At 43.3% G+C, this 23,576-nt stretch overlaps 2 protein-coding genes across 2 annotated transcripts in view; one reads left to right on the plus strand and one right to left on the minus strand.

Annotated features, from left to right (window-relative positions):
- LOC143611937 (bifunctional dTDP-4-dehydrorhamnose 3,5-epimerase/dTDP-4-dehydrorhamnose reductase) overlaps window positions 1–23,576 on the plus strand; it is a 102,593-nt gene that overhangs the window by 3,460 nt on the left and 75,557 nt on the right. The gene's annotated exons all lie outside the window — the stretch shown is intronic.
- On the minus strand, window positions 193–4,015 carry LOC143611939 (lysophospholipid acyltransferase 1-like). Its single transcript, XM_077086037.1, has 8 exons — window positions 3,713–4,015; window positions 2,787–2,842; window positions 2,164–2,384; window positions 1,687–2,083; window positions 1,499–1,584; window positions 1,339–1,402; window positions 1,130–1,248; window positions 193–447 (listed from the first exon to the last, which is right to left on the minus strand). The coding sequence occupies exons 1-8, from the start codon at window positions 4,009–4,011 to the stop codon at window positions 310–312; spliced, it is 1,380 nt and encodes a 459-aa protein (XP_076942152.1). The 5' UTR covers window positions 4,012–4,015; the 3' UTR covers window positions 193–309.

A 23,576-nucleotide genomic window follows, 5' to 3' on the forward strand; every position in this document is an offset into this window, starting at 1 on the left:
GCGTAAGATTGCTATTTGTTCGAGTCAAGTTTATGACTTTATGTCACGTTGACTACAAACTCATCTCCTGCACAACTCGCAAATGAGACCGAGTAGAGATAAATATGTTTTGTGTATATCACTATGTGTCATCCAAACAAACAAGACCTATCCAAACAAACAAGACCTACTTCGTGACGGATAATTATATATATATCATATAGTACATTACAAGACTGCAAAAAACACATGAAAACAACTGAGTGAATAATTTGGATGATTAAGATTGATGATACAAACCTGACTTGTCATAAAATTATGGTCTTTTTCTTACTGTTCTTTTCGTTCTTTGGATCTAGCTGGCTTTGTTTTAATAACGTTACCAAGAAGAATCAATACGACAGGAATAATAGTTCCAATGTAGTATACACTCCCGTATGCTGTTAATGTCTCGTGTAGACTTAATACCTGTTGCAAACAACCAAATATGTATAAAAATCTACCTTAAATCCCCAATAGAAAATAGTGTTTGACAAACCATCTGAAATAAAATGATTACGTGCGGTTTCTTAGACACAAAAACGTGATATTCTGAAGTCAACCCCTAAATCCTAGGGTTTTTTTTTTTTTTTTTTGTATTTTAGGCCAGTTACAGAAATTTAACTTGAAAAATGATCTGAATACTTGCACCAAAATCACAAAATTAAACTTGACCTAACACTTCAAAAAATAATAACAATACTTCTGATGTTTAGACTTAAGATAATACTCTAATAGCAACCTTATTAACTTTGACCTTAAAAGGTCATACAGATCTCAAAACAAGTGATTTGACTTTTCAACAACAACCAATTATTCTTTGCTATAAGAATGAGTAGTTTCGAACAAAAACCGCTTTCTTTCCAAATATGCAAACCATATTGTGTCTATTTCTTCATAGTTTTATGGTCAATTTGAAATTAAAAGTCAAGTTAACTTAAAAGTCAAGCTATGTTTTTTCTTCCTGTTTCAAAGAAAACAAGAAGTAAAAACCATGTTGTGTTATGGTCAATTTGAAATTAGAAGGCAAGTTTAAAAAGGTCAATCCAAGAGTCAAACTAGTTTTATCTTCGTTTTAAAGAAAAAAGCCAACACGACACTAATGACTAACCATGAAACCGACGCATGAGTAGTTCAAAACAAGAACGGTATAAGCAAAGTTCACGAGCATAAAAATCTTCTTAACCAATCCCAAATTTGGTGGAACCGATTGTTGCCATCTGTAAATAGCTGCACACGGGACAAATAAAAACATTATATATTAAATATAGCAATTTAAGCAAATCATAGTTTAAAAAAAAGCAAAGACCAAATTATTACCTCTTGAACCAGCAATCATTATAGCTGACTGCACAAAGAATATAATATAGCCCGGATATAATCCCTGCTATCATAGATTCATATCTGTCAAATTCCTGAAGAACCAAGGTTTTGCAAATTTACCTAATTACCCCTAACTTTAAGCACCGATATAACTTACATGCCATACAGCACTAACAGTCTGTGTAACAAGCAATTGCAAGAAACCAGCTTTCTTCCCCTTTTGTACAAGTCTGTCATAAACATCTATAGATACAGATATTAGGCAAATTCAACCCATATGAACAAACAAGTCAACCCATTTTGACCCGTTTGACCACTGACATAAAAAAAGGAATAAAAACTTACAATGACGAAGCCATGTGCTGACTTGTATATTCCACACAAGCGGTATCTCAACCGCACTCCTAGCAAACTCGAGGCCCAAAATATCAACGTTTTTGGCCCGGTCCCATAGGGCCTTGGGTGGAGAAGAATCGGTCCATCCACTAAAACCCAAGCCCGATATGATAATAGCAGCCTCTGAAATAGACCATATGAAATAATACTTCCAACGGGCCGTAAAGCCCGCCATGTACTGGTAACCAAGTCGTTTCGCGAATCCCCATTCTTTATATGTTGGGTCGGTAAACTTTGATAACGGATAGTGTGGTACCAAATATAAATACAAGCCCATGCAAAAACCCGCTTGGAAAAGAGCTCTAAGAGTTGCCAAAAATGGTGATGGTGAACCTTTGATCCAAATCTGAATAAAATTTTATAAAAGATAATAAAAACTTAGGATAAAAACAAGAAAAGATGAGTAAAAAGTTTGACTCAACATACCCCCTTTTGTTCGGTCCAATGTAGGTAATCTTTGATTTCATAAACCGGGCCTGCAAAGTGACTCGCACAACAGAGACAGAATCCCGTGTATTCGATTAACGAGGGTAGCTTAAGTAACCGGTTTTTCTTTTGAGATTCACGAAGATCTTCGTCTTTTAATAATCCATCATTGTAGTTAATTGCACATGATATTACTTTTAATGTTAACACCATTAGAGCTCCTACATGATGGAATAAATCATAAATTTAGCATTAAGCAATCAGTAAAGTTTTCACCTTTTATGTAATGTTCATTGAATTTTTTTTACTCTTTCATTGTTAAAATATTTGAGATGTTATAAAAGTTTTCATTTATGTTGTATCCAATATCCAACCACTTTATACTTATTCAGAAGTTAGGTTTTATGGTTGGCCATCAATGCAAGCTAATGAATTCTGAATTCATGAAGTAAAAACTATACCTAACTCAATTTAAGGGCGGATCTAGTGTTTCCTACTGGTGTAAGCAATAAAATAGCAAATTATTTATTTATTTTTTGGTTCTTTTACAATACAACATGACTTGTTTATATTATTTCAACAACACAACAACAAATATTATGAACAATGGAGAGAAAGCTTACCAGTAGCATCAATTCCTCCTTCCTTCCATGCATCTCCACTCATGTAGTATACATGGCTACAAGTGTTTCAAATAATTTACAGTTAACAACACTCTTAATCCAGTTTTCACACCCCTTAAATTGAGAATTCGGTGTCTATATTACAAATTTAGAACACTAGAACAAGCTAACATCGTTCGATTGTGTACAATCCAAAATCAATGATCGAACAAAATACAAAATCTACACAATTTAAGCAACTCGAATAGCAAGGGGTCTAAATAAGCCAAGCCGGGCTCAAGCTCAGCTTGTTTATTATTTATTAATTAATTTATATACATTTTTATAATTAGTTTATATATTTTGAGAAAAACATTAATCACGCCTAAACTTGGAACGGCTTTAGTTCGTGTAGTACTTTAAATGAGCCAAAGCCTGAATCAAGCTCTGCCGTGTAGTGTAAAATTGTTGCATACTATTATAGAGGTGGGTAAAAATCCGGTTAACCGAACCGACCCGAAAATTGATCCGAAACCAATTATGTAGAAACTGGTTTGGAATTGGAACTGACTAAAACCGTAGATTCGGAACCAATTTGTAATTCTCTTTACCAGAACTGGCCAAAACAGGTCAAGAACCGGTCAAGAAATTGGTTTCAGCCCGAACCAAAATAGATCATAAACCGGTTTTGACTTTTGTTGACCAAACCCAACCGGTTTAGGTTTAAAACCGGTTTCTGCATCTTACTGTATAGAAGTCCAAAAGATCTCGGGCTCAATGACTAAATGTGCTTTATTCGAGGTTCGGGCTCGGAAAAGCTCAGCTGGTTTCTATCTTTTTATCTATCCGAGCTCGAGCAGTCGTTAACAACGAAACTGAGCCCTAAATGCTCAAAACTATATAAATAAAATTCCAAATTAAACCATTATTAAGTAACAATAACGTACCATCCAATGAGGTATCCCATAGCCAACACAAACGTAATCAGTCCGCATCGTTTCCGATACACCACCATTGACACGTAGCTCACCAGCATAGGCACCAGAAAGTGCAGATTCGAAGAGAACCCGAACGACAAGTAAGAGAGAACGGCGCCAGTGAGGGAGGCGTAGAGGTGTTTTCCGGTGGGGCCGCCGGGGACGAAACGGTGGAAGAAGCCGACAGGAATGGTGGCAATGAAGCATAGCAGGAACCGGAGCACGGGTACGGATACTCCGATTGCCGAGGCCGTTGACTCCATGTCCATGGTTTTGTTTGGATTTGGAGTTTGGTTCGGGTGAGATGAGGTCCGAGGGTTTAAATTGGTAACGTGGGGGAGTTGAAGGTTGATGATGTGGATGGCACGTGTGTGTTTGTGATTGGGTTTGACAGCAGCCGATAAGAAGCAAGCCCTGTGGGTGGCTGAGGGTTTGACCTTTCATAGTAATAAATTATTTTACTTATTTTATAAAATAATAATCGTACATATTATTATTATTAACTAAATATAGTTATCTGATTTGCTAGATGTTTGATAGTGGTTTTACTATTTTCTGTTTCGATCTTGCTCTTTGATTTGGTATGGGTCTTAATCGAAATTTTAGTAGAAGGTATAAAATATGGCTTTCTATATAGTTTTTTTTGGAGACTTAGAAGTTCTATATGTATGTGACTTGGATATGTTACTATTTAGCGTAGAGTTTGTTTCATATTAAAGTATTTCACGTATCATGAAATTAATTACGATTAAGATATAAAGTTTCTTTCTAACAACAAGAGGTTTTGATATGTAAAATTCAAATGAAGTTAAATTAGAACAAGTGAGTTCCTTACATAGGTGCCAAAATGACAAGAGGTATTGAGTGAAATGTCGCAATGTTACTTTAAGGGTGTAACCGTAGTAGTTAGCTTCGGTATCGGACCTGGTAGGTATCGAAGTTTCATAACCACTTATGACCTTCAATTTCAATACTAAAATTCAAAGTCACTATCCAACTTCAAAGGTATCACTGACCTTCAAAGTCACTACCGACCTTTAGTATTATCAATGCGTTTCCGGTAAACTATATTTAAGATAAAATCGAAAACTTTCACGCTGGCCCTTCTATTAAATATTTACATTTCCGATGCAGTAAATTTGTTGCCACCAATCGAGGGTGTTGCCATTTAAACCTCACAAGAGGTCATCCCCTTGACCGTGTAGGGCATTACACAGAACCTTCCAAAGGGTGGTGTCCCTTCAAACCACCTCATGGTATTGAAACCATAGAGGCCCTACACTTCTTTACTTGTATCAATTTATATTAAGAATTCTCATTAGGTAACCGCTACCTTGGATCCCACAAAGGCTAGCCCCTTGACCTTGCAACGTGCTACGCTGAACCAACCAACGGGCGGTGTCCTTCCAATATTGTGAATTCTCAATTGGTATATAAGTAAATCTCGGTAACCCAAGATAATTTGATGAGAGTTATTGGGAAAACAATGGTTTAAACCTTAATTAACTATATTGGTTTTGATAATGACTAATTACTAAATGTGCCTTCAAATATTACTAGTTCAGTAATGATGATTATATGTCACATATATGTCCCTAAACACTTGATTAATGATCTTAAGTCATAACAATCAATATGATCATCAAAACTACAAAGAATCAACAAATGTCGCAATTGACCATTCAAGATCAAGATTCGATTTGTATCATCTAAGTATAATATGGAGATCAAGAATTCGGCTTGAAACAACAAACTATAATGTGGGGGAATTAACGCAAAACCAATATACTCTCCATAACAATTGAGGTTTGGTATGAATATTGAAAAGGATCCAACAAGAACCCGACATGAACAATCAAGACAATGAGCGACAAAGTCATAAATCATTAAAGCCTAAAACGCTAGAAGATATAAACGCATTACTTGAAGAAATGGATCATGATTGTCACAGCATGAATATATGTTGTGAATCAAGGAAAGTTAAATAAACCACATAACAAAGGTTTATAAAATAATAAAAAAAAATGATTTAATCAAATGTTATTTGGTTGCACGAGGCTCGGAAGCGCTACATCGTTTACAGGAGAAAGATGCGTTGGAAGGAAAATACAAGGATTACTGGATTAAGCAGTTTTACTATGTGTTTTGTCTACATATTTTGATAAGGTATAAATATATAGTAAGAGATTGTTTCTAGGCTGCCAGCCTACCACTGTTGTATTAGAGAGGAATGGTATTTATGGGTATTATCCATACACCGACCAATCATATATCTTTATTTCATTTTTACCCTTAAGTACCCACAAACCTCAAAATAACTGGAAACGCCTACCCACATGTACCTAAAAGTTTTTTTTATTTTTTGTTCAAATTTAAAAATAAATAAAAATTAAATGTAATTAAAGTTAAAATTTTATTAAAATTAAATATATTACATAATTGAAAACAGGAAAAACAAAATATGACGATCAAAACCAAAAAAATTAAAACACGAACATCTAAACTAGACGATCCTTTTGCCAATTATATTTTTCTGCAATTTCTTGTTTGCAGGTTATAGCGATTTTATTCACCTCGTCCTCTAGATGATCGTGTGGCCAAGTATATGTCTTTGTCCTCTAGATGAATATCCCGAGATCATCGTTTGAGAAATTTGCCAATGAGGGTTTGAGTGAATAGAAATGATGAAGGTTGAGTGATAAAATGATAAAATGTTTGAGTGAATAAAAATGATGAAAAGTTATTGGTATTTATATGTAATAAATTGAGTATTAATGGATGTTTTAAATTCTTCAAAAATCTCCAAGATCATATAAACACCACACAGTAAACCTTTGTCATAAATTATAATTTGGCAAACTACCCACATAGTTAGGGATGGGTTTGCCATGTGGTAAATTACCCAAAACCTTACCCACACTAGTGCCCCTTCCCCTCTTATATTGCTAAGTTAAATTGTTTAATTAATAAATTTAAATAAATTCTACACTAGACATTATTAACTTCCAAAAATGCGAGCAAAGGCAGATCTTAGCTTGGGCCAGGTCGGGACTTGGTCCACCCAGCTTTTCGCTCAGTAATGTGTTTTCTGAAAGAAAAAAAAAGTTTTGTGTATCAAGTCTGATCCATCTTGATTATTTGTTCAAAATCGTCTAGTCTATCCAGATTATTTGTTTAAGACCCGCCACTGAATACGAGAACGTATGAACGCTAACAACACGTTCAACGTAAAACTAATAAAAAAAAAAGTTACAAGACCTTATAACTATACAAAGGTCAAATGTTGGATTGATATGTTGTCAATTATTCATCACTATTAACAACGTGTAGGAACCTAGCCCACTTAATACGAAGATACATAGGAATTACTTCGTAAAAAATGCCAAAAAGAATTTTTCAGTTGTTAACAAGTACCAAATTGTACATCCATTCTTTTTAGGTCGTTATAACTAGATAAAAATTTTATTTGATAATTCATATAATGTCTTGTTAATCCTTAGTAGTGCTGTGCACTGAACCAAATAACCGATCTACAACCAGAATAACCGTCTTGATAGAACCCAGCTAACCGAACTCAATAAGAAAACCTACGGGTTTGTTTGATGTCTTCGTGAGTTTCATTTATTTGATAAAATTTTTTTATAGCAACGTTTTAATTATGCTCGTTCTATCAATAGTTGGTAAGACTACAAATTGACATGCTTTTTATGAATAGACCAAAACTCTAGCCACTTAACTTCTATATGTGTTTTTAGTCGATTGCCGATAAGGATAAAAAAGATGAAATAAAAAAAAGCATCCGAATATCTCGAAACCCTTATTCTAATATGAAATTGGGTATAAGATTAGCTAAAAAAATAAACGCGATTTAATCCCGTAGAAAATAAAATAATGCCTTGAGATCTAAGGTTGCATTTCTCTTTTTTGTTATTTCTTTTTGGAATATTGGCCTCATATAATCCCAACTATGGCCCATTGGCAAATATAAGGACCAACTATTGAAATGGCAAAATATAATCCAAACTACGCACGTGGGTGGAAAATTAACGGGAAGTTAACCTTCCGTTAGTTTTTTGTGACGAGGCAACTGACTTGTCATTAACCAGCTGACGTGGACGCTGAGTTGTCATTAAACCGCTGACGTGGCTGCTGAGTTGTCATTAATTACAAAAAAATAAATAAAATAATAATAATAATAATAATCGGACCCCATTTCCGGCCAATATTCCTAAAATCAAACCTCTGCGATATCGGACCCCATTTCCGGCCAACTTCATCTTCTTCATCATTATTTTTTTTTCCGGCCAACTCTCACAAGTTCCAAATCGGACCCCATTTCCAAAATAAACCTCTAAATGGTGCCTTATAAGGGTCGAATTTGAGAAGATATGAACAAAAGTAGAGTTAGAGAGCTAGATCAGTACTCGACGGAAACCTGCAACTTGTTTTTTCGACTAGCAGATCCAATCGGAGCTACAGATCCATGAACTTCAAGCGTATTTAGCTCCAATTTTGGTCGAAATCGACTGGATTTCTTGAAGGCAACGGCGATGACGGAAGAGGGGAGAAAGATAGATTGATTGATCGGGTGGCGGTAGTGTATCTCGACATGCTCTGATTGACAAGATGAAGACGAAACATGGGAATGGAACAAATTAGAAGAAGAGGTTTCTTTAACACAAATTTAACTCAGTTAGATGTGTATCCGAGTCATCCACTTCCGACCCCGAGTTCTTCAAGGAACCCACCGATTATACCATTCAGATCTTGCTGCTCGGTAAAGTAAACCGAACCACTTCCATCATACATATGAGTCAACGACAACGAGTCTTGTGTCTCCGTTTGTGACACGTCAGCATACCGGAACGACTGGGTTGTAGTGTGGCCGCCGAGAAAGTCCTCTAGCTTTGGTGCTTGCGGCTGGTTGATGTGTGATTCCATGAAGCTTCGGAACAACGGCGAGTCGTCGGTTACTTTCACGTTGGTAACGGTGGTGTTGTTGTACATCGCCGGCGTTTTGTCTCCGGTACTCCAACCTACACTGCCGGAAGTTCATAGTATATATATACAACATATGGTTAAGTTTTTTTGTAATTAATAGCCAGCTCAGCAGCCCCGTCAGCTGGTTACGAGACAGCTAAGCCGCCACGTCACAAAAACTAACGGAATGTTAACTTCCCGTTAATTTTCCACCCACATGCGTAGTTGGGATTATATTTTGCCATTTCGATAGCTGGTCCTTATATTTGCCAATGGACCATAGTTAGGATTATATGAGGCCAATATTCCTTTCTTTTTTTCTAGACGACATAAATTTTATAATATAAAAGTCACTAATATGATGCTAGAAAATTATAAACGCTTAAAATGCAAAATGTAGGGTTAGCATATGTGACATTAATAGCAATAATGAAAATGATGTTAAACACTTGTCAACGTTGGAGGCTACAGGCACCTAACTTGCAAATGAATAACCTTTTTCATCAAATATATTTATATATCTACTGTTGCTAATTGATTCAAGTACAATGAATAAAAAGGTTGAAGTTTGGAAATGTGTTTGTTTGATTCATCTAAATTTAAGGGTAGTAGTAGTTAAGATACTGAAGAAACACTAAGTGATCCCGGGCAGATTGCGGATAATCTGGGGGTTATATAAATGTTTCCCACGAGGATGAGGTCCAGCAAAGAAAGTTGTTCTTCAGGTGACCTGCAAAACAGACACCGTAAGCTCGTCACTGAGAAGGGGGGGTTCCTCCTTGTGACCACCCTCCGGCGTGAGAATCAGACTAGATTGCTCTGAATATGTGTATATTAAGAGATTGCTAGAGAAGATAAGATAATGAGATATCAGATGATGTCCTTACCATTCCAAGGTGTCGGAGTATTTATAGCCGAAGGTAGGTTTCCAAGAAGGTACAGCCGGCTGAAACGTATTCCTGTTCTACCAACAGTGGGCTACGCACAAGCCATGCTGGTTGGTGGATAGGCTGCGGCCGATAGTGACAAGGCCGGCTGTATACTGTTCCTTTACTGCCGGCTATGCACTGTTCCACCAACTGTAGGCTACGCACGTCCCATAGTAAGGGTTGGTGAGTAGGCAGCGGCTAATAGTGACAAACAGTACTAGAGGGTGCTCCTCCTCGTACTGTTGTCGGTGAGCTGTCACCCTGTGATTGGTTCATGGGCTGTTTTGGTCAGATTGTCTGTTTTGCCCATACCTTGGCAGGTATAATACAAAAGATCTTCCAGAAGCATATGGACTGGCTCATTTGGGTGGGAGTATTCCCGCCTTGCTCATTCCTTCAGGTGACATTACTGAAGTATCAAGAGTTAGTGCCTTGTGCGTGTAGCCTTGCTATCAGTGCGGGTAGCCTTCCCTGATGGCTTGTATCCGCAGCTGCGGGAACAAGCGGGGTACTTTACCATTGGGAGGCTTTCCCTGCAGGAACAGCTGGCGTACTGCGCGTAAGGTCTTCATCTCTGAGCATGGTGGGTCCTGCGGAAGCAGTTGGTCGTTGCGCAGACGTCCCTCTTCAAGGTGAGTCTTGCGGGTCCAACTGGGCTCTGCTGGGACCTACCTCTTCAAGTCCCCCCAGTCCAATGTTCTTCTTATGAATTATTAATAAGTGAGGTGAACTTTTGGACTTTAGCAAGGGGTTTTGAAAAGGGTTTTTAGTTTTAAGGTTTTCCGTGGGGATTCTTCCCGCGGTTTTCCTAATGTCACGCAGAAATTCCCGACTTTTCTGCTTGATCTTTGGGTATGAAGCGGGTAGGTCTGTAACCTCCTCGCAAGTCAGGAGCGTTGAGTCCCACTTGTGTGGATTCTCCATGGGGTTTTGGTAGTTTTGAACATAGTGATCAATTATGTTAAAACCACAAATTCCATCTTGGAGTTTCAAACAATATAGTTCTCGACGTTCCCGTTATGCGGGGATGTTATTCCCGTTTCCGCAAGCATGGCCCAGAAGATCCTTCTTGGTTTGAATTCCCTGCGGAGCGCTAAGTATGTGAAGGGTTTTGCCTTGACACTGTACCCGCATTCGTCTTACGGTTACTTTACTTCCAAGGTATTCCTGGCGTCAATTCCCTGCGGGTGCTAAGTATGTGAAGGGTTTTGCCTTAACACTGTACCCGCACCTGTCTTATAGTTACTTGGTTGCCAAGGTAAGGGGTATTTTCCCGCTTACTTTTGAATCTTTTTGAAATTTTGAAATTCGAAGAGTTGGTGAAAGGATAAGAACAGTCCAAACTATTGAAACGTCGTCCGACGGTTTCTTCTGACAGTGTCAGGACGTGCAGGAAGTTATGGCGACGTGACACTATATGGTCATTCCAGGCGCTTTTTCAGGCGCGTGGGCGCGAATTTTCGGGCGCGTGGCCGCGAAATTAATGGCACGCGTCCTTTCAACAGCTGTTGCCAGCTTGCTTATTGCCACGTGTCATAGTTTCATTGCATTTGCGATTTCTCTCTCTTCCGCATTAAATTCATCGCATTAATTGCGATTAGTATATAAAGGGGGAGAGGGTCCTTTGCAATGCACACTTTCACTTTTCTCTTCATCTTCAAAACGATTTCCGGCGAATACTCACCTTTTCAGTCGAGCATTCTCTTGAAATCGTTCTCTTCTTTCATACCTGCAAGATGTCTTCTGTTCACGATCTTGAGGCTACAGCCCAGGAGGCTGGGGTGTACGCCGAGAACCCGTCATCCACGTCCGACAAGGATGACAAGAGTACTGCTGGCGAGTGCCAGTGTGCTCTGCCTGTCGATCTATATCAGTACATCGTCAGGAAGTTCATGCTCGAGTCTTTCGAGCCTGAGTTTCCTGAACCTCACCAGACGGTGTATGATGCCCCCAGAGGCAAGATCGGGGTATATGCCGCATTCTTTGTCTATGGGAATCTTAGGTTCCCCTTGACGAAGTTTGTGTACCGTGTTCTGGAGAGGCACGGTGTACACCTGACCGAGGTACACCCAATGGCGATCGCGAAGATTCGCCACTTCGAGTGGGTGTGCCGGATTCTGGGCATTGAGCCCTTCGTCGACCGCCTGATGACCTTCTACTCTTGGAGGTGCATCCAGGGGTGGTATACTCTGATAACCCGGATCAAGGGTTTGAAGATTTGCGCAACCGAGCGCAGTCTTCGTTCATGGAAGCGGGAGTTCTTTTATATCTCCACTCGCGCCATCCCCCTTGCCATGAAGTTCAAGAATGGGCAAGCACTCCCCAGCCTTCACGCCTCCAACTACCAGGAGGCGGAATGGTTCTCAAAGATTTCCCGAGTCCAATCTCCGGTTTACCGCTTTGCGGAGTCCGGGATGGTGATGCTCGGGATGAGCCGGGTGTGGAAGGATGCGGAGGCGCAAAAGATCCGGATCGTCCTTGAATACGGTTTGAACTATGTCCCATACGGTATGCTCTGTCTTCTTTGTTTATATAGGTTTGTCTTCTAACTGTTTTTCTTTTATTTCAGAGGGGAACGACTTGCAGTCGCTCCTGTATCCGCGGGAGGCTGATAGTCCCGCTCGGATGGGTACTCGTGCTCTAGATGAGAACGAGTTGCCCATCCTTGAACAGACGGCGGATCGGTTCGTGGAGGTCTACCCACCAGGCCACGAGATCCTGAGCGCCAGGCGGCCAGGTAAGGCGTTATTCAACCCTCGACCCCTCAATGCTGAAACCTCTGCTGGAATTCCTCTAATCTTGTGTTCTGATGAGGAATCCGCAGATGGTCCTCCGTTGGTGCGGAAGAAGAAGGCTGCCGGCGGGAAGGGGAAGGCGAAGGTGGCCTCCACTGCCGATCCGGTGCCTCAGTCTGATTCAGAGACCGAGAGCGAGGAGGTGGCGGGGAACCCTGGTGGTGATAAGACCACTGCTCCGGAGGCTGCGACGACTGTCACCTCCGGAGAGCCCAGGATGACGACAGTGAGCGGCGTAAAGAGGCCGGCTCCATCGGGTTCGTCCCCGCCTGTCCGCACTTTTAGGCTCAAGAAAACCCGTAAGTACAAACTTCCTTCATTTTTAACTTCATAGCTTTCCATCATTAATACTTATCTCCTTTGTGCAGGCGTGGATGCTACCTCATTCCAGGGTGGAGCGGGGAGGAGTACCTCCGGACCCATGACGGTAGACTTGGTCAGCCTACCTGAGGCGACGACCCAGGCGGCTGCGCCTGCTTCAGTTGGTTCAGTTGCTCACCCCGTTGAGCCAACTGTTCCAACTGTGATGACATCACCGCCGGCTGTCAGTGCCATATTTACTGAATCTTTCACTGAGCCGGCGGTTACTTTTTCTGCGGACTCCGCCGCGGCGACCACGGTTGTGAGTTCACCTACGGTGAGTTCGCCTCCGTTGGTTTCTACTACCGCGGCGGCCTTCACCATGCCTCCTCCGTCATCGGCAACGACGGCCGATCCTTCAGGTATGCTTGGGGCTTCTCGCCAACCTCTGCCTCCTTCCCATCTGCCTGACCACTTGGACGGATTTCCCTTGGGTTCAGGTGATGGGTTTGGCGGCTATCGGCCTGTTGTCGACCCTACAGGTGCGTAGGGTTCTTTTGGCCTTTTTTTTTTTGTATCATCTTTTCCTAACTGCTTTTTGTTTTTTGCAGTGTCGGATTCCAATGAAGTGTATATTTCACGATGGAACATCCGCCGAGGAACAACCCTTCGCACACCTGTGGAGTGCGTGGAGTGGGCTCGTCACGCAGCTCCCAGTGGTGCGTTGGGGGAAGCCATGGCTAGCTACCAGGAGGGTAGGCTAACCAATGAGCTTCGGGTTCTCCTGGCCCGGATGCAGCCGCGCGTCGAGCTGCTTTGTCGTGAAAACGACAAGTTAAAAGCAGCTCGTATCCAAGAAGTAGCTCAGGCGCGGGCTGTCCGGGAGGAGAATAGGAGGCTCTCCGCCGTTGCTGCGGAGAAGGAGAAGGCCTTCAAGGCCCTTGAAGTTGAAGTTCAGGCCCGTCTCGAGGCCCGTTCCAAGGCTGCCCAAGCTGTTAATTCGGCTGGCTAAGGAAACTGCTCGGAACGCATTTGAAAGGGCCACCAAGGCTGAAGCTGTTGCTGAGCCTCTACGCCTCTAGAATGAGGAACTTAAAGCCAAACTAGAGGCGCTCCAACAGGCTCATGATGCCTTGGCGATGGAAGACGCGAAGAAGCTCCAAGAGATCCTGGACCAGAGGGGGGTGCTTGACCAGACTGAGCGGAAGCTAAAGGGCGTTGAAGAGGCTGCGGCTAAAGAAGTGTTGCTTGCCAACCTCAACAAAAGTGAAGCCGAACGCGCCCGTAACCAAGCTCAAGCTGCCCTCCAGGAAGCTCTGGTTACCAAGGAATGGCTTCTTCGAGAAGCGTTGTCTCAGGTATGCGTAATTTCATATCTTTACTCTTTTCTTTGCACATAGAAGAGATTTTGACACTTGTATTTTTTCTTGTAGGTTGTGCATCGAGTATTCACGGACACATCTTACGACGATGCCATGAGCGCAGCCCTCAACGCTTCTCATGAGGATGGGGAAAAGGCCGGCTTCCTGCTTGGTCTAGGGTTCGTTGAGAAAGGCATCCCGCCTTCCAACTTCCCTTTGTACGATGTGGATACTGAAGCTGTTTATGACCAAGCAGTGAACCAGTATGCCGCCTTCCCGCATCCGGTGGTGGAGAAGGTGAACGAAGTTGCTGCTGCTGATGATGGGCTAGCTATCCTTAACGCTTTCCTTGAACCGCCACGCTCTACTGATGGTGCGGGTCCAAGTGGAAGTGGTCCTGAAGCTTGATCCTGAAGATCCCTTTCCACCATTAGCGTAGATTTTTGTTTTTGTATAGCTTCTTTTGTATGCGGGTATGCACCCAGCAATCTTTGTAATATTTGAATTTTGATGGAATAAAGATTGTGTTAATTCATTGCCTTGTTTATTTTACGCATGTTTTGATTTAACTTAGCAATTTCTTTAGTACTTAGATAAGTTAACTTTTTAACGTGGCAAATTATAAGTTTATGTTTCGCTTCCTCTTTCATGATTGTGCGGGTATGACCGTCACTTACACTTAGTAGGATGGCTTAGCTTTACTTATATCTGACCTGCGTGGAAGTTTTCCTCATCTTTTCCTTTGAAATTTTCTAAGTGTTTAGAATAAGTTAACCTTTGAACGTGGTAGATAATAGGTTGAAGTTTTGCCTCCTCGTTCGTGGTTGTGCGGGTAAGACCGTCACTTGCACTTAATAGGATGGCTAAACTTTGCCTACGTCTGACCTGCGTGGAGGTTTTCCTTAAACTTTTGAAATTTTTACCGTTGTGTTTATGCGGGTTTTGCCGCCTTCCACACGTAACGACTTACTTCTTCCCATATTTATGCGGTGAATACCAGCACATCAGTGTGGGAAGTTCATAAGTATAAAGGTAAGGCTATCAACATTGTGAAAGGAGAATCATTTCCATTAGAAGTGGCTCTAGGCCTTTTCTTTACAAGTTTGGAATTGATCTACATATAACATTTGCGTAATTGAGCTCCATTCCATGTTCTTGGGATGGGAGTGCCATCGAGCCTTTCGAGCCGGTATGCGCCCTTTCCCAGAACTTCTTTGATAATGTATGGCCCTTCCCAGACCGGGGCCAGTTTTCCTGGGCGTTGTTGGTTCGAAGCCTCGTTGTTACGCAGTATGTAGTCTCCTACATTGAAGTTGCAGAGTTTTACCCGCGTGTTGTAGTACTTTTGCATTTGTCGCTTGTAGTTCTCTTCACGCACTGCGGCTAAGTCTCTGCGTTCCTCGGTTAGCATAGGGTCTAACCGTCTTTCCGCATCTTTGTCTTCTGGCTGAATCAAGACCCTTGGTGAGGGTAAACGAATTTCGACCGGGACCATGGCTTCCGTGCCATAAGTGAGACTAAACGGGGTTTCTCCCGTACTGGCCTTTTTCAGTGTTCTGTTTGCCCAAAGGACGTGCGGAAGCTCGTCCACCCAGCCGGATCTGTGTTCCAAGAGTCTTTTCTTTATGCCTTCAACGATGCTCTTATTTGCTCTTTCTACCTCACCATTACCTTGCGGGTGCGCCACTGAGGTAAAAGTGTGGGTGATTTGAAGTTCTTCCAGCCACTTTTGTAGCTTCTTGTCAGCAAAGTTGGTGCCGTTATCGCTCACCAAATTCTGTGGAAGTCCAAAACGACAAATAATAAATTCCCAAATAAATTTTTTGATATGTTTCGCGGTTGTTTGGGCTAAGGGTTTTGCTTCTATCCACTTGGTGAAGTAGTCGATGGCTACCACTAGGAACTGAACATTTCCTGCTGCTGTAGAAAATGGGCCTGTCACATCGATGGCCCACTTCTGAAATGGCCATGAAGAGGTGACTGGAACAAGTTCATTCTTCGGGCGATGCGTGTTGGGTGCGTAGAGCTGACAAGACCTGCACTTTCTGATGTATGCCAGCGCATCTGTATGCATCCCCGGCCAAAAGTATCCCGCGTTGTTTAGCTTAGCTACAACAGCGCGTGGACCTGCGTGTACTCCACAGATGCCTTCGTGTACTTCCCTTAGGAGGTAGTCAGCATCTTGGTTGTCCACACATCTTAAGAGTGGGCCAAGAAAGTTACGTCTGTAAAGGATGTCATCGATGAGTTGATAATTCAGTGCTTTACAGCGTAGTTTTCTTGCCTGTGTTTTTGACTCTGGTAGTGTACCTGCCGCAAGGTAATTTATTATTGGTGTCATCCATGTTTCTGTGCCGGTTTGGATGACACAAATTTCCTTGTGCGGGACTGAAGGTGTCTCGAGGAGTTCAATGCGGATGTCCTTTCCCAAGTGGGTGAAGGCTAATGATGCAAGCTTGCTTAACGCATCCGCAGATTTGTTTTCACTACGCTTGACGTGTATGACTTTGCAATCGTTAAAATCGCGCATAAGGGTTTTTGCTTGTGCGAGGTACAGGGCCATTATGTCGTTCACGGCCGTGTACGTCCCGTTGATCTGATTGGCTACTAACATGGAATCCACGTGGGTTTCCAAGTGTTTCACTCCCATCTTACGCGCAATTCTCAGCCCGGCCAAGAATGCTTCATACTCAGCTTCGTTATTCGTACTTGGAAAATCCAGTCGAATAGCGTAAGTGTATTCTTGGCCTGCTGGGTTGGTTAGTTTCAGCCCTGCGCCTGAACCCTCGTTACTGGCTGCTCCATCAGTGTAGAGTCGCCAGACATCATTGATGTCCTGTGCTGGAGAGGGTTGAGCCTCTTCCTGGCACTCTTTTTCCCGCGATGCAGGCACTTCCGCAATAAAGTCGGCCAAAACCTGGCCTTTTATGGCTGGTCTTGGCTTATACTTTATCGCGTATTCCCCCAACTCAATTGCCCATTTGGCTAGGCGTCCCGATAACTCGGGTGTGCGTAGAACGTTTGCAAGTTTGAAGTTGGAGAGAATGGTGATTGGGTGACCCTGGAAATATCGTCTTAACCTGCGTGAAGCGTGTATAAGTGCTAAGACTAATTTTTCGAGGGTAGAGTACCGGGTTTCTACGTCTGTTAGGATACGGCTGACATAATAAATTGGCATCTGGATGCTTTTCCGTTCAACTAGCAGGACCGCCCCGGTTGCTCTATCTGTTGCGGAAAGGTATAGGATTAACTCCTCCCCCGCTTTTGGTGCTGTGAGCGTTGGGAGTTCGATCAAGCGTGACCGAATCTCCTGAAAAGCTGCTTCCGCTTCTGGTGTCCAGCGGAAGTGCGTTTTCTTTAAACAATTTCTCAACGTTGACACGAAAGGAAACGACTTATCCGCGTGGTTTGCCAAAAAGCGATTAAGTGCGACTAGTCGTCCATTCAGTGTCTGAGCCTGTTTTATGGTAGTAGGTGATTCCATTTTGATAATGGCTTCAACCTTTTCAGGGTTCGCTCTGAAGCCATCTTTAGTGACGATGACCCCCAAGAACTTCCCTTCTTCCATTCCAAAGGCACACTTGCTCGGGTTGAGCTTCATGTTTATCTTCCTGAGCGTGTTGAAAGTTTCTTCGATGTCTTTCAACATCCCTTCTGCGTCAGGGCTTTTGATGACCAAGTCATCCATGTAGACTTCCAAGTTCCTCCCAATTTGGGCATGAAACTGGTTGTCCATCAGGCGTTGGTATGTGGACCCGGCATTCTTAAGTCCAAATGGCATCATTTGGTAACAAAATGTGCCATCGGGCGTCCGAAAAGCGGTTTTGTCCTGATCATCAACGGCCATGTGGATTTGATGGTACCCCTTATACGCATCCAGGAAGCATTTAAGGCGAAACGGTGCTAACGAATCCACCTTAAGATCAATTTCGGGTAACGGATAACAATCTTTGGGGCATGCTTTGTTTAAGTCTTTGAAATCTATGCACATGCGCCATTGTTTGTTATTCTTCGGTACCATAACGGGATTTGCAACCCATGTTTGATATTTGCTAACGCGTACGATGCCTGCGTCAAGGAGTTCCTTGACTTGGGTTCTACACGCGTTAGTTTGTTCTGGCCCCATTACTCTGCGCTTTTGTACGACTGGCGTAACAGCCGGATCGCACTTGAGCTTATGCTCTGCCTTACTTCGGGGTACACCAGTCATGTCAGCTGGTGTCCACGCAAAGATGTCAGCGTTTTTCTGTAGTAAGCGTTTGAGTAAGGTGCGTGTGGGATCAACAACTGTTGGGCCAATGGTAACGGCCTGGTCAGGGTATTTGCCGTTGAAGGCCCATCTTTCCGGTTCGGTGATGGTTGGTTTAGCCATCTTTGGTTTGGGTTTAGATGAGACAGATGCGATGCATACATGGGGAATGCCGGTGATCATCGCTACACCCTCAGCTGTTGGCCATCCCATCATGCCGTGGACTGAAGATACCACGGCGTTGAATCTTGCCATCCCGTCTCTTCCGAAGAGAATGTCGTATGTGTGGTGTGGCTTCCTCATCACGACAAAATCCACGTCTTCTGTGCGTGAGTGATTCCCGTCCGTAAGAGTGACGGGGAAAGATAGGATACCCAGGGGGGTGTTTGTGCTGCCGTCGAACCCTTCCATCGAGGCGTAGATCGTTTCCAGGCGTTCCTTGTCTTCGTCATCTAGCTTGTCGAAGAACTGTCTGTACATCACCGTTGACGAGGCGCCGTTGTCAGCAAGAGTGCGAGAAGTGATGTAGTGCCCCAGCTGGCTTTTGATGACGATAGGGCCTTCTTTGCTGGGTCCTCCTGGCACTCGCGGGAAGCGCACCTCAGCTTCCTTCCACGCGCATGGTTCTGTCGCTCGCCTTTTTCTTCCTCTATGTTGCCATGAACCATGTTGATGCTGATGTCAACGGGCTTTCGTCCGTTGCCTCTGTACCGGTTATCATTCCTTCCTCCCTTCTTGATTGATGCCACAAGGTGTGCAAGTCTTCCATCCTTGACGAATGTTTCAACAATATCCTTCAAGGATGTACACTCCTCCGTACTATGACCTTTTGTCCCGTGGAAGTCGCAGGATTTGCTTTGATCCGCATTAGGTCGCTGCCGGATCATTGGAGCTTTTGGCCATGGTAGTTTTTCGGTGGCAAATATCTCCGTGACGCTTTTGGTGAGTGGCGTCCACCGGTGTTTTCGGCTTGAAGGGTGTGTGTTATCTCTTCTGCCAACAAGAGGGTGAGAGCTGGATGAGGTGTCAAAGTTTACCCTTGACTGCCAAATACCTAGCTTCCTCTTTTTGTTCTGCCGGGCGATCCGAACATTGTTTTCTCTAGTCCTTTGCGTGTAGAGGTGTGTACTCTGGGGAAGATCCCTTCCCAGTTGCTTCTCCGTCTCGGCAAAGCGCTTGGCCGCCGTCATGATGGCATCCCATGTGGATGGCATGCTGTCCTTACCCGTCAATGTGCGGATAAGCTCTGGGTATTCGGCGCCCTGGATAAAAGCGGCGCGAACAAGATCTTCACTTATGTTGCCCAGACTCAGCTTTTTGGAGTTGAAGCGAGTGATGAAGTCTAGTAAAGATTCATCCTCCTCTCTAACGCAGTTGAGGATCGTCCACTGTTCTTCAGTATATTTCCTCTGTTGGCTGAAGTGTTGGCTGAATTTGTTCTAAAAGTCCGCCCAATCATAGATGTGGTGGACCGGTAAACGATCGAACCATGCCCTGGCCGCTCCAACCAGAGTCATCTGGAACATATAACACCACGTGGGTTCCGTCCAGTTACTGACGGTTGCCCCCGCAATGAATCTGTTCAAGTGGTCGTCTGGGTCGGATAGACCATCATAAGTGCCGATGTTGGAGATTTGTTTGGCACTTCTCGGGGCGATTGCTTCCGCAATGTCCCTTGCAAACTTGGACTTTCCTGCATTTGCAGCAGTTGATCTAAAGGTTTTGGAGAAGTCACGTGGGTTTCTCCCCGCGTTCGTTGGTTTAAAGGTTTCTCCAAAATTCCTTGTCGGTTGGAAGTCCGTTTCCTTACGCTTCCCTTTTGCTTTATGGCGAGGGTTTGCATCGGTATCGGATTCTTCCCGCTCATCGTCCGAGTACTCGTACTCACTGTTCATGTTGAGACGTTGGCGAGTACTGCCGAATTCGTCAGCCTGTTGAAGTGAACGCAAGCGTTCATCCAACTCAGCTTGGAACTCTTTCTGACGTGCTTCGGCCCACGCCTTAACTTGATCGAGTGTTTGGCGAGGGACCCTCGTCCGTTTCTCCAACTGGGCATCAGTGAACCCCGGTGAAATATTGTTTACTGCACTTGTCCCGACTTGGGTAACCGGGGTAGTGTTCGTAAAATTTGTGTAACCGCCGGTGTTCCCCCCAGTTGCTGGGGTTGTGGTCACCGGGGTTTCTTGGTCACTTACTGGCCTTGGGACCGGAGTAACGTTAACCATTTCTTCAGAAATTTTGAAAAAACTAAGAATTAGTTCTAGCTTTTATGCACGGATGGCGCCAATGAAGAAACACTAAGTGACCCCGGGCAGATTGCGGATAATCTGGGGGTTATATAAATGTTTCCCACGAGGATGAGGTCCAGCAAAGAAAGTTGTTCTTCAGGTGACCTGCAAAACAGACACCGTAAGCTCGTCACTGAGAAGGGGGGGTTCCTCCTTGTGACCACCCTCCGGCGTGAGAATCAGACTAGATTGCTCTGAATATGTGTATATTAAGAGATTGCTAGAGAAGATAAGATAATGAGATATCAGATGATGTCCTTACCATTCCAAGGTGTCGGAGTATTTATAGCCGAAGGTAGGTTTCCAAGAAGGTACAGCCGGCTGAAACGTATTCCTGTTCTACCAACAGTGGGCTACGCACAAGCCATGCTGGTTGGTGGATAGGCTGCGGCCGATAGTGACAAGACCGGCTGTATACTGTTCCTTTACTGCCGGCTATGCACTGTTCCACCAACTGTAGGCTACGCACGTCCCATAGTAAGGGTTGGTGAGTAGGCAGCGGCTAATAATGACAAACAGTACTAGAGGGTGCTCCTCCTCGTACTGTTGTCGGTGAGCTGTCACCCTGTGATTGGTTCATGGGCTGTTTTGGTCAGATTGTCTGTTTTGCCCATACCTTGGCAGGTATAATACAAAAGATCTTCCAGAAGCATATGGACTGGCTCATTTGGGTGGGAGTATTCCCGCCTTGCTCATTCCTTCAGGTGACATTACTGAAGTATCAAGAGTTAGTGCCTTGTGCGTGTAGCCTTGCTATCAGTGCGGGTAGCCTTCCCTGATGGCTTGTATCCGCAGCTGCGGGAACAAGCGGGGTACTTTACCATTGGGAGGCTTTCCCTGCGGGAACAGCTGGCGTACTGCGCGTAAGGTCTTCATCTCTGAGCATGGTGGGTCCTGCGGAAGCAGTTGGTCGTTGCGCAGACGTCCCTCTTCAAGGTGAGTCTTGCGGGTCCAACTGGGCTCTGTTGGGACCTACCTCTTCAGATACATACCGTTATCCAACTCATGATTATAATTACTAAGGGTAGACGTATGGTGTGAGACGCAGGATGTTCGGAGGAGCCTATGTGATCTGATGGTAATAACGGGAAAACCATCCCCTCCTAAGTCGATGTAGTGTAAACAAGTGTCGATTTATTAAAATTTAGGAGTTATAGTAGTTAAGATGAAAATCACCATCAGTTTCCACCCTATTTGATTTTCGATTTCTAGATCTGTAGCTCACTCGATAAAAAGGTTTCCCAAATCGAATTTTGGTGCAGGCTATGACGGTTGCCAGAGTTCTGACCATCGAAAGATCGATTACAACTTACATCTAGCCAACGACGTTCTTGGCTGACGACAGGCCGCCGTCGTTCTTGGTTTGCCACGGTGCTGTACTGAAAGCTATATTGTTTGATCAATGAGAAAAGAAAATTGACAAGTACCTAGTTGTCATATGGCATCAAGAACTCATAAAAAGAAATAAGTTCTAACTAGCGTTATAAATGGTTGCTTTTTACAACTATTTGCCAGGTTTTGACCCCTCCATTTTACTAAAAAGATTGAGAATTTGAATTTGTGAAAACTTAGTAAGTACAAAGGATTGAGAATTAGAGTTTCTTTGTGTCTGACCTAATCCGATCCAGATATATGTAAGTTGAATTGATAGACATTAGAACACTAAAGTCTAGCGAACTCATTGAAAATTTTTTATGGCTTCGCAATTGGGTATACCTGCCCATATTTACTAGTTCAACTCAAAACTAGCTTAACCTATTTTGATTAAACCTAACTCATGAATTTTATGTTGCATTCGTATGGTGTGGTAAATTCACACGGCACCTTAAACGTCTTCAACTTATATAAAACGAAGAAACCAATTTTAAGCCCACGACATTTAAATGGGCCCAAGACAACACTATGCTTTCTACATTTGTATTAGGTATATGAAGATCTTATTTGTTAACTTTTTAAGGTAATGTTTGGTATGTAGGAATGTACCGATAGCTTTGACTATTTGTGAGATTTACTAGGTATGGTGGTATATAGGAATGGTACCGATAGCTTTGATTATTTGTGAGATTTACTGGGTAAGGTGATAGTTGTTGCTGTTTGGTACACAGAAATGGGATGAGAAATGTAATGAATCAACATGATGGAATAAAAAATTGGTGTTTGATTGGTCATTGGAATTATATCAACCATCACACAAGGAACTTCCATTCCATCAAAATCATTTATCCCCCCCCCCCCCCACCCCATTTTTTTTATTTCATTTCCACTCCACCCTACTCTCTAGACAATACCACCCGACAACTACCACCACCAACGCCGCCATCGCCTGACCAGCGCCACCACAACCACTTGACTACCACCACTTTCGACGGCTTGCCACCACCACCACCTCGTGACCACCCGCCATAACAGCCACCACCGCTTCGTGACCACCAGCCACCACCGTCACCACCTGGCCACCCACCACCACAACCACACCACCTGACAACCACCTGACTCCCTGCTTCCATCGTTGCCACCGCCACCTGACCACCAGTGCCACCACCGCCACCATCAATCCTGCACCACCACCACCTGGCCGCCACCACGTACCGCCGCCGTCGTCTCCACCATTGTCACCACCGCCGCCACCATCGTCGTCGTTGCCAATTTTTTTGTTTTGTTAATTTTATTTATTTGATGTATGCATTTTTGGCATTTGTATTTCATTTATGTGGGTTTTTCTGTTTTCTACAAAACAACATAAAGTCATAATTCATTCAATTCCTATAGGTTAATCAAACAAAACAAATGAATGATAATGATCTATTTCAATCCCTTATCAATTTCATTCTCTCGTTCATTTCATTCTCCCTTCATTCCATTATGTCCTACCACAAAGACCCTGAAGATTTAGGGGTGTGGCAAATGAATAAGAGTGTTGTGTGCCCGTTTT

This window comes from Bidens hawaiensis, unplaced genomic scaffold (assembly GCF_021521415.1).
Source record: "Bidens hawaiensis isolate Kalapana, Puna unplaced genomic scaffold, B.hawaiensis_p1.1 tig00032751_1, whole genome shotgun sequence".
Lineage (NCBI taxonomy): Eukaryota > Viridiplantae > Streptophyta > Magnoliopsida > Asterales > Asteraceae > Bidens > Bidens hawaiensis.

Coding starts and splice junctions, on each gene's coding strand:
- LOC143611939 (XM_077086037.1), bottom strand. CDS start 4,011: ATGGACATGGAGTCAACGGCCTCGGCAATCGGAGTATCCGTACCCGTG. Junction 2,084..2,163: donor ATTGGACCGAACAAAAGGGG/GTATGTTGAGTC, acceptor AATTTTATTCAG/ATTTGGATCAAAGGTTCACC. Junction 1,585..1,686: donor CAGCACATGGCTTCGTCATT/GTAAGTTTTTAT, acceptor CTGTATCTATAG/ATGTTTATGACAGACTTGTA.